At 42.5% G+C, this 12,053-nt stretch overlaps 1 protein-coding gene across 9 annotated transcripts in view; it reads left to right on the forward strand.

Moving 5' to 3' along the window:
* The window catches only part of LOC133350825 (hepatocyte nuclear factor 4-gamma-like), an 83,334-nt gene extending 78,604 nt beyond the window's left edge, over positions 1-4,730 (forward strand). For all 9 annotated transcript variants that reach the window (XM_061565593.1, XM_061565594.1, XM_061565591.1 and 6 more), the window contains one exon: positions 476-4,730. In XM_061565593.1, coding sequence (XP_061421577.1) covers positions 476-651 — 176 coding nt within the window. In that variant the 3' untranslated portion in view covers positions 652-4,730. The remainder of the gene's footprint in view (positions 1-475) is intronic.
* The last annotated feature ends 7,323 nt before the right edge of the window (positions 4,731-12,053 follow it).

A 12,053-nucleotide genomic window follows, 5' to 3' on the forward strand; every position in this document is an offset into this window, starting at 1 on the left:
TTGAGCTATCATTTGTGGTCAGGTCGCTTCTAAATAAAAAGCTACATAGCTTAGTGGGCCTTCCCTGGTAAAATTAAAATAGTTTCGACAAATAGTTTAGTTTTTTGCATTTTTAAGCAATTTCTGTATGTCGAAATTCTTTACCACATTACGTAGCCAACCGTGCTAATCGGAGGTGCATGTGAGGGTACATCTACTAAATTATATTAAACAGTACACAGCCTCGATTTAAAGCTTTCGTGACTGCAGGGATTCATCTTCTTTGTTCTTTCGGTAAAGTCACGTAGAAGGGAAGTAATAAAATAATAAAAATAAAACATTACTTCCCTTCTACATGACTTTACCGAAAGAACCAAGAAGATGAGTACACAGCCTGGTTATCGTTTCCACGAGTGACCGCTGTGCACAATGTAAACAATGTAAACAAACGGTCCGGCGCCCTGTGTCACGAGCTGGCCCCGATGTTCCCCGGCAGCGTCGTCGCCGGAGACGCCGCACCCCTCGCCGCCGTCGTCGGTGCCTCCGCCGGGCACGAGGGCCGGCGCGGAGCAGTTCCGCCACCTGCACACGATGGGGGGCAGCCCCGTGACCCCCAGCGCAGCGCACGTCTTCAGCCACGGCAGCGGCCTCAAGCGAGAAGCCCTCAGCTAAGAGAAAGCCCCTCACTGGGCCGAGTGGGCAGGGTGCACGCTCTCGCCCGCACGCCCGTTCGTGTGGGTGTCTGCGAGCGAGAGAAGTTTACGAGCACGGTCGAGTGCAGTTCCCACTGTGATGACGAGACGTTACCCAACGCCCGACTGCAACTTTGGTACCGTTTTCGTCAAACTTTGTTTTATTTTTTTTATTCCTGTATTGAAATATAAAATGGGTAATTTGCGTCGTCTTGCTGTGTCATGAGCGTGTTTAGGCAATCAGGATGCCGACTCTGACGGTGGTTTTGGGCCGTGTGTGTAAGTTCCACAGGACAGACAACAATTTCACAAGTGGTTCGTTCTCGCCCGGTAGGTGCTCATTTTACTGACCTTGGAGTAATGATGATGATTGGTTGAGTTAGCCCTGGTTGGGCTTTTAAACTCGTCTTCGCATGATTGGGAATCCAGCTGCTTCAAACTGACCCGCATCCTGGTCGTGCCTCTCATAGCCTTAAATAAATTCAGTAACGTGGTACGAATGATCAAACCTAATCTTCATGTTTTGTATCAATATTTTTAATGCCTGAAACTGTGATACTCAGGTACAGTAAAATATAAACTTACGCACACACAAAAAAAACGAAACATTACAACGCTAAAGCAAAATCAACACATTTTAAAGTTTTTTTTAAGTTATTCTTCTGGCTGGCATTACAACGCAGACGCTGAAGAGTGGAATAGAATGTTGTTGTCTTTGTTTCTACAGCAGAAGGAACAGCAGCTAAGTGGAGATATACGTTTTCGGCGGTTTGGGAGACGAGACACCCGTGATTAATATCTCGCACGAGGATACTGCCAGCTTGGAGCGTTCGCGAAAGCCATTGTACCTTTACTTGAACCGAGGTGGCAAGGGCCCAGAAAGCACGTGACCTCGGGGGGCCAATGTTGGAGCGTGGTTAGCACCCGTTGGCCCAAGGGGTTGGGTTCCAATTTGGCCCAACGTTCCACATTTGATGGGCAGGTGTGAGAGCTGCAGTGGCTGCATTGGTGTAATTGCCTCTCTTAATCGAGTATGTGAATCGTAGTTAAGAGAATTACAAATTGTATTAGAAAATTGTAGTTTTTATTTCGTGCTATTACAATCGTCTGCCATTTCATTTTCCATTATTGCCGTCGCGTATTTTGATGTAATTTTTTTTATATACATACCGTGTGTGCATAAATGTCGAGTAGCGTGGATTTATTGAATGCCACTACGTTTTCTGTCTTGGTTTGTGTTTTAATTTTATTTTTTAAAGCTTTGTTTTACAAAGTTGGGATTCACCATCAAGAGGATCATTTCATGACTTGTGTGCGTTGCAAGCTTGAAGAGAGGAATGTGAAGCGGCGATGTACAAGTCCCTGAAGTGACGTAGAATGAGCGGTGCTATAACAAGGACTAAATGTTCAGTTAAAAGTACAATATTTTTTAACAAGGATTACCAAACCTAACAACAATAGAATAACTCTGGGTTGCTTTTTTATATTTTTGCAACACTTTTTTTGGATAGGTAAATGTCTGCGTTGAACTTCTTTTGCACCGTACGCAGCCAAACACGCTGTGATGGGAAGTGCGGGAGATGGACAACAAAACCAAACACAAAAATTCGTTCCAAACAAATGAGTTTTCAATCTAGATGATTTAAAAGTGCATAGCTACAGTGGCTTCCTAATATCGGAAGGAAGAGCGTTCCAGACGGCCGCAGAAGCACATTCGAAATGGTAGAAGTCATCAAGAGCCAGAGAAGTCTGTAAAGATCCATACTCGCCAGACCTGCCCTCCAGTGACTTCGACACGTGCCCACAGTGAAGAAAAAACTTGCGGAGAAATTCATTTTTCCCAGTGGCAAGGAAGTGATTTGAGGAGCAATGCTTAAGAGTTCTCACAAAAGGGGATTAAATCCTTCAAACGTGCACGGACCAAGCAAGCGCAATGTAGAAACATAACATCGTGAAATCAAGGTCAGCCTTTGCTTTTGTCAGGCCACAGACTTATCGAAGAACCTCCCAGCAGCGGCATTGCTCAGTGTTGCCCCTGCCACGTGTGGCCGCATCTCGAGTGGCCCGTTGCCACAGCGAGCACTGCTCACCTCTACGCCTGGGTGCTCCCATAAGGGGGCAGGCCGTCACCGCTGAGGGTGGAACGGAAAATCCCATACAAAATGTTATTATGTGAAGCGATGTACATTGAACCAAATGATGGATAGGGGTTTAGACGTAATAATTTCGGGACGCAGAGATTTTTAGATGGGAATATAGGATAGGAAATGTTTGTGTGTAACAGAAGGAAAAGATTGAAAAGGCATTAAACTGTTTTTAATATATATACATAAATTGTCTTGTGTTTTCAATCAGAACATTGCAAGTAGTTTATTTAAACCGAACCACTTGTTCGATGAAATGAAACCGGCTGGTTAATTGCAAAATCCTGCGTTTAAAAAACAAAAGAGATTCACGCAGAACGTTTGGAATTATCGGGTTTATTTATAATGTGGAGTTGTTATAAAAGGGGTGGTTGAAAAATGTTTTGGGAATGTGACATCAAACAAATGTCATCTCACAATCAGCATGGTACCTGTGGATTATTTTACCCTCTCACGAACCGCGTCCGTCGTGGCAGGCTGCTGTGATATTTGCAACTGCTGGGAAATAACAATGACACTTAAAAACACACACACATTTGCGGCCTTTTGATTCCTAAAATCGCATTAAATCAAAAGCAATTGTTTTAGGTTTTGTTGCCAATAATTTAGAGACGAGAGGACTAAAGCCTCGATCTACATTCCTGCAACTCGTGGAACCACACGTGCCATGGTGTGGAGCGTTGCTCTATTAAAGAAATACATTAACAAATGTGGCCCTTTTACCGATCCCATTCCTAAAACATTGGTCTCACGCCCTTAACCATAAGACCATGTACTGTGTTATACTGGGCGTAGGGTGTTAATCTGTACACACTTTGCATGGCTCGTCTCCAGCGAAACCAAGCCTGAGTCAATGTGAGAAAAAAATGGTGTGCTTTCCTTACCTCTGTGTCTTACATGCTGCGTTGTACGTATGTGTGTGCATACTTACGTACACACAGGAGGGGGAGCGGTGGCGCATTGGTTAACGCTGCACTTTGCAACGAACCTGGCTATCCAAGTTCGATTCCGCTCGTGGCCAATATCCGTGGCAAATATCTGAATCGGTCCTGTGCCTCCCCTAGGTCGACTTAGCCTTAAATTACTACCTGGTGAGGGTGTGTAAATGTCAGCATTGGGGACAGAAAGGCGGCCGGTCATGGTGCTGGCCACCCACCGTTTCGTGTGCCGTGTCGGTCTTAATAGGTGCTCACTAACGGCACATGCCCCAACAGTCTCAGGCTATACGGGGGATCTTTGTCTTTGCTCGTGTGTACATGTCATGTGCGTGCCCTATGTGTACATGCTGTGTGTTATTCGTGCATCATCTGTCGCACCCATGTCATCCATACGTGTACAGGCCATGACGTGTGTGCCATGTGTACATGCTCTTTGTATACTAAATGTAGAAAACACGAATGTCTCCTCTGTGCCTTAAGTGTACATGCTAATAATGTGTGCACTCCGTACTCCGTGTGCATGCATGGCCTACACGTGCCTACGTGTACACACGTGTCTAATGTGTACACGTTGCGTACACACGTCACCTTCCACATGCATCGAGACCACAATGGGTCATGTGATGCCTAGCCTGCAACACGTTACGTGTGCACAATGGATTATATTTTTTATGTTAACATCTTTTTACGTTTGTTATTTTTTCTAAACTGCTTAAGTTTGTTAAATAACCAATAAACCTTAGATTAGTTAGCGCAAGCCAGTTTGTGTGATGCATTGGCTAATTTCATAGCCAGTGTATCAATGTGATTCCTAATTTTAATGCAACGCGGGTGATTATTGATGTCCTAATGTGAAGAGCTAAATCAGGGATATATATCTGAACGTACCTTCCTGTACATATTAGTGCAAAAAATGTTACTATTATTGATGCCAAAGGAGAATGAATTTTATGTTCTCATCCTGTACGTCTACGTAATAAAAGAAAATAAAAATAATAACTTTCGTATTTTTGAGATTTTTGTGTTTCTTGATTTAATGCAGACAACACACATGTGTATGAGTCAAGTGAAATTCCGTTTAAAAGTATTTTTGGAATGGTATTCAGATGTTTGGGGGGATGTTAGGATTTGGGTTTAAAGATTTCATTTTTATTTCCAGATTTAGTGTATCCTAACTTTTATTGTAATGCATTACGTTTTATATCTTAATTACGTAAAATATTAACCATTGAACTTTTATTTTTAATATGAAGTGGCATCAAATGGCTATAATTAGTGTCGTTTACATTTAAAGATACAGATTGAATGCTAAAATATACAACTGAACCGAGATACAAAATCTTGTATCATCACGAAAATGTTTCGGTTTTATTCCAAAAATATGATGTCACTTTCCATGCGTTTCTCTACCATATAGAAATTTTTTTTTATTACACGTATTTTTTACATTCTGGAAACTGGTATAGCCACAATGGAAGCTCCCAAGATGGGACGACCTGCTACTGCATCAACAGGGCATCAATGTGTCTAGAGTTGTAATTCCACTGTATCATGGATATTACTCTTTGTCTTTTTTCGGTAAAGTCACGTAGGTAAAAAATTAAAAAAAATTAAATCACGACGTTTCGAAGGCAACACAAGCTTCCGTCTTCAGGTGGAACCATCACAGCAAAATTACTGTATCTGTTAGAGTTTTAACAGACAACGAGACAAGAAGTCAGCTTATCACTTGATACAGTAATTTTGCTGTGACGGTTCCACCTGAAGACGGAAGCTTGTGTTGCCTCCGACACGTCGTGATTTTATTTATTTCAATTTTTCACCTACGTGACTTTACCAAAAAAACCAAAGAGTATGGATCCTTGCAGTCACGAAAACTTCAAATCTAGAATCATGGATATTGCAAGGCTAAGGTTCTCTCACCGGGGAGTCTCCATTGAAGTACAACAGTCTATACGGCCTTCCACAGTCAGGGCCTCTTACTCGGGGACCTTTTCTGCGTGGTGTCAGGGCCAGTGATTGATCCCCTGTCCTGCAATCTTTCAGCACTGTAAATGCAATTCATCTCAACACGAGTTCCAGCTGGGTTACGTTTAACATAGTCCATCGAGGTGTGATTTGTCGGCAATTTCAGCGTTCCTGGACCACGATGACACCAAGGCACTAAGATTGATGTTGGACGTCCTCACGACAGCTCTTAGAGCTGATGGTCACAAGGAATCTTTTGGCTTTAAATATCCTCTTCCTCCTGGCTGGCAATGACATCGGCAAAAATAATCGGGGACATTCAGGCTTTGCTCGTGAGTTTGTTGTTCATGAACTTCCAGGCAAACAAGGTGGTCCTCAACAACGGTGGAATCCACGTTTCACCTCCAGCAGGAGTTATACCTGCCAACCCTGCATCTGCCACTTTGTTATGGACATGCAGGGCCTGAGTCAAACTCAGTTTGGCTCAGGCCCTGCATCTTGCTGCTATGCATTGACCGGGAGGCTGCCTCTCAAGGGTCTGAGGCTCCATTTTACCAGAACCGTGGCATCCAACTGGGCCAGGGCCCCAAACATTCCGTCATAGGTCGTCTGCAAGGCAGCAACCTCGATATTGTCTCATACGTTCGACAGGCATTACGGGTTGGATACTCTGTCCTCCCAAGACGCCTCCTCTGAGAGGGTGGTTCTTTGTCAGCAGATATTTAGGGAGTGGCCCGTCCCTCCTCCACAGTACCAGCTGTGGTATTGTTGCTAACGTTCTAATACCAATTACGTCCAGTGGGGGCCAACCTATTATAATAATTAACATCAACACATGAGGTTTTTGTACCTGCCTAAACCAGGTGTTTGATAGTTGGTGTCGCCGGCCAGTGGACTCCAACCCATCCGTTCCCGCAGCAGGATTTTCTCCAGATCTTTGTAGAATTTATTGGGCCCCTTCACCAGTCGATCGTAGTTTGTCACCAGACCGCTTCTAGTTCCCATCTAGAGAGTCGACACGATTTTTGTTTAAGGTGTTTTGACTGTCTCCACTTCTTCCCTTTTCCCCTCTCGAATTCGTTTCTGTGTTTTATAAGCGAGCATCTATCGTGCCTCTATTGACTATTCGCTACGTCTTGTTGTACTTTGGTAGTAGGTTGCGAGGCATCCTGGCCACTTACCATGGAACGAGTGAACACTTAATTCGACGAGTTCACGTGTCCGGTTTGGCCCACGGGCCATCAGTTGGCTGGCCCCTGCCCTGTCCGTGCCCAGGCCAAGACCTTCCATCTGGTGCCTACAAGGCAGATGCATTGGCAGCACCGACTCGTCCGGATGAATGTCAATGAAAGAGAAGAGCCAAATATCCCAAAGGTGAAACGTTAAAATCGAGTTTTGAGACTGAGAGAAGCTTTCCCGAGTCAATTAGCAATCATCAAAATATTGCTGCTGCCAAAATGTTGCTGACTTTCAGTAGGATTTTTGGCCAGAGCGGGAACCCCGTGTACTGAACGTGCAACTGTGTGCTTGAGGAAGAGAGATGTATGAAAAATAAAATTACCCGAAAGACAAACACATGTGCGTGACCTTCCTCGCAAACTCTGTTTCACCCCCGAGTCTTACACCGGCAATAAATCATTCCAGCACTGTAAAGGAAACGACTGAAGTGATTGTGCTATAGCTGTTGACAAAGTTACTCTACGACGGCACGTTCTAAAAGCACATGAGACATTTTCAAGCAATAAGCAAAACTCCGGGTAGAGAATACAGTGGCAAAGTTCCGTTAATGTGAGACTCGATTGGTTTCCTATTTAAGCCACATTATAAATTAAAGAATAAATAAACTAGTGAACTTGAAAAGCACTTGGGAAGTTTTTCCATGTCGCTTAATTGTGGCCTAAACACCTATTGAAATGATATCTCGATTCTAGACTTGAAGCTTTCGTGACTGCAAGGAATCATATTCTTAGGTGTTTTCGGTAAAGTCACGTAGGTAAAACATCAAAATTAATAAAAATAATAAAATAAAATAAAGATCACGACGTTTCGGAACGTTTCGGAACGTCGTGATCTTTATTTTATTTTATTATTTTTATTAATTTTGATGTTTTACCTACGTGACTTTACCGAAAACACCTAAGAATATGATATCTCGACCCACATACAGCCCAAAATCCATACACACCATCACATATACGCCACTGTTGTTAATCCACTGCTGGATGAGGACCTCGCCACGCCTGTGGGTGGTCGGTTGATCGATCACCACGCGAGGTGGTGCGTATTTGGTGAAGGCAGAAAGCATGCTGATTGTGGGAGTATAGGAGTACTACACTGCCCTCTGCTGCCCACCGCTTGTAATAATATGTGCACACAGAACACACGACGGACATTACATGCCAAAGTCATGGTCTATCCACTGCTTGATGAAGGCCTCTCCACGTTGTTGCCACCCCCCAGTGTCTCGCGATGCCGAAAATCCATCTCGCTCCTGCACACGAGCTGCCATTTCATCACTCATCTCGTCCAATCGGTCATCTTCCCATCAAGCAATGTGGTCCTGCCCAATGCGTATTGCTTACATTCCTTAGCCAATATTCGCATTTGTTCTCCGATCCGTTTCCTTTTTGTCTCTCAGTGTAATGCCAAGCACGAACCTCTCTACGCTTCTATGGGCGTTTTTTTTTCAAATCATCCCTGTCAGTGTCTCCAGATTATGGACCCACGTCAAAGCCAAGTGATGTGCATTGATTGGAATTGTCTTCCCTAAGCGCATTGCTGTGCTAATTTTCATTACAAAGTTCATTTTTGCAAAAGGCACCGTAACCTGCGCTTCCACGATTCTTTATTCCATCATTATTACCACGATATGCCTTCAATAACTGCCGTTCGTAGAAAGATATTCTGAAGTGTTTTCCAGTTATGCTCCGCCTACAGATGTGGACAATTGTTTAGCAAACTTGTCGGTAAACAATGTATCTCGTGATGTGGTGTGGAAGCATAATTAACAACAGCAAATTATTTGGTTCTTTCGGTAAAGTCACGTAGATAGAAACATAATAATAAAGTGAATAAAAATAATACAGAAATAAACATGAAAAAACACGACGTTTCGATCGCAACACAAGCGGTCGTTTTTCACTTAATTTTTATTATTATTTTTCTATCTACGTGACTTTACCGAAAGAACCAAATAATATGAATTCCTGCAGTCACGAAAGTTTTAAGTCAAAATGGAACAACAGCAACTGAATACATTCGTCAATAACAATGTGTCCCTTAAACATAAAAATCTATATGAGGCGACATTTGGGCTAATTAACCTTATGGCGGGACCCCGTTGTCCCATAAGCCCCTGGCTCTCACATAAACTTTATATCACGAGCTTGTATTGCAGTAAATTTGAAATATTCAATAGAATAATTGTTCAGCTCATGATTATTAATGAGAGGGGGGGGGGGGTTGCCCCATGTGGAGTAACGTCACCCGCTGATGGTTATTGGGGAGGGGTGCAGCATGTGGAGTGACGTCACCCGCTCATGATTATTAATGAGGGGGGGGGCCTCATGTGGTGTGACGTCACGCGCGGGACACACACATTCTTGGCTCATTACTATAATAAGCCAAGAATGTCAGTGTGTAACGCGCGTGACGTCACTCCACGTCCACCAGCCCCCCTCATTAATATTCATGAGCGGGTGACGTCACTCCACATGCCGCATCTTACATTTACATGCGAATCTCTCACATTAACATAGCTGCTGCATTGGCAGTGGTGCACTGCCCATGACCCTGGTTGCCGCCGATACACTTGGGCCAAGCCCATCCCCAAACCTTGATAAACATTTTACCTTCAGAGGCTAACTCCTTTGCCAGATGACGGACGCTTGTGTTGCGATCGAAACGTCGTAGTTTTTTTTGTTATTTCTTTGAACCTATCTACGTGACTTTACCGAAAGACCCTAAGAATAATCATGAACAGGTTATGAACAAGTGACATCACTCCACATGAAGAAGGTGGAGCGGAAACAAAAATTTGTTTCAACAAATTAGCTTTCATTTTGACCTTTCTTTATGGAAAGTAAAGCTAATAAAGAAATCAACGCAGCAACTAATATAACCAGCCAAACAAGTCTGTGTGTGTGTCCCGCGCGTGATGTCACTCCACATGCTCCCCCACCCTCATCATTATTATTCACGTGTGCCTGGATCTTTTGACTGATGCAGAAGGTTGAACGGCTATGATTTTTTTTACGCAAATTCGCTTTCGATTTTGCGTATCTTTATAGAAAGTGAAGGCAATGAATAATTCTAGGCCGCATCTCAGTGCATTTGGTGCCTTTATTTATTTCTTCGGCACGTCCATCAAAAGGTAAGTTTACGCTTCCATAATAGAGGTTTTTTGGGTTAGATCGCGTAAGTACACTGTAAAAACCGAGACTGGGGTTAATTAATGTTTAGTAAATATATAGGAGTAGCCTATACATAAACATAATGACTATGTGTAGTTTAGAATCACATTGAGCTGAATTCAACACCTTTCTATTAGTTATTAATTGTATTTTACTCAGTTTTGTTCAAATAAAATCAGCCATCAATAACTGAGTAGAATTTAATTGTATTTTATCAGGAAAGTCAAAAATGCCAAAAATTGATTAATTTTACTAACCGGGAGGTTTTTGAATTTAATAACGTTACACTCCCGCCCAAACTGGAGGCATTTTTTCGCGCCACGTGCATGTCAACCATCTTCTTCCACAGACACGTTTCAGGGACCGCCGTTCTCCCAAAGGTAAGACATGTTTTATTATTTTAGCGAACAATTTTTTAACAAAGGTGTGGTAGCAGTTGAACATTGTTTTATGTTACTGCATGTTACCAGCATGCCAATTTAACTGGCTGTAACGTATATCAGAATTAACTAGCACAACGTTAGGCCTTTGGAAGTCAGTCTGATTCGACTAAAAGCACGAGACTATAATTTTTGTTCCGCACACGAAAAAGTAACGTGCGTGATTAAAACTAGACTATATTCATTCGGATCACAGCGTGTACCGAACCAAAAGTCCCGTACCTGCCGTTACACCTCCAGTATATTATATCTTGGTGTTGATGTACGTACAGTATGCTAACGTTAGCTAGCTTGCCACCAGTCAGTTAGCGTCACCCTTACGTTGTGGCTAGCTTGTTGTGTAGTTGCTAGCTAGCTAGATGATGTGAGTGACAAGAAGTTGATGTGCTAAATTTGAGCATGAAAATTTGAATATTAAAAATAATAAAGAATTATCTTGTAAATGCGATTCTATTGTCCTCATGTGATTAGATACCTGGTGGCCTTGCATCTGATACATGGACCTTTTTCTGCCTCAGGTTTTTGCTTATTGAATGGAAGTGTAAGATCTGCAAGTCTTTGTCTGCCACAAAAGGAAATCTACTAAAGCATTACAGACAACACGCAATATTTGGTCGTGGCCAATCCCAGCCATGCCTATATGACAGTTGCCCTTGCACATTTAAAACGCAGAGTGCCCTTCGTTACACATTTGTCCAGATACCATTCAGATGAAGAAAGTCTACGGTCAGGAAACATCTCTGTTTTTAAGTGATTAGTTTGCAATGCTTGTTGTTCTATAGAGAAGGACTACTTTCAGCATATTGGAAATCATCTGAAGAGCCACGAAACTGTCTTTTGTGTATTTGAAGGATGCAGCTTTCAGACAAATATATACAATACATTTCTAAAACACAAAAGCAAAAGACACAAATCCTATTCTTTGAGTGATTTTAAGAAAGATGTGTATGAGAGTCGCCATAATCAGACTGTTGACCATTCTGATTTACCAGAGGCCAATGATGGTGAGGGCACTAGTTTAGATTGTGATCAGGAAAGTGCATCATACTTAGTTCTTCAAAGAATTGGCTTACTTCTGCTGAAGCTAGAAACCATCTATAATGCCTCAGTGAAGTGCATTGATGCCTTGGTTGAAGACCTTCAGTTCATTTCATCTTCAGTATCAGTTGCAGTTGTTAGGAACATACTAGATTCAACATTGAAGGTGAATAAATGTATTGTTGACCAGGCCATTGTAACTGAATTGTCAGCAGTTGTGCAACTTCCATCCCATTAGTACAGCACTTGGAGCAGGTGGTCCACTTGGTTCGGCTTTTAAGAGAAGAAAGTATTTTAAGGTGCATTTCCAGTGTGTTGATAGCATTGAATATATTATTGATACTGAAAAGAACAAGACCTTTCAATATGTGCCTATTCTCCAGACTTTGCAGGAAGTATTGAAGAATGAAGACATTGCAGAAATAATTTTATCCAGAAAATC

The sequence above is a fragment of the Lethenteron reissneri genome, chromosome 35 (assembly GCF_015708825.2).
Source record: "Lethenteron reissneri isolate LAM-NWPU_2019-01 chromosome 35, ASM1570882v1, whole genome shotgun sequence".
NCBI lineage: Eukaryota > Metazoa > Chordata > Hyperoartia > Petromyzontiformes > Petromyzontidae > Lethenteron > Lethenteron reissneri.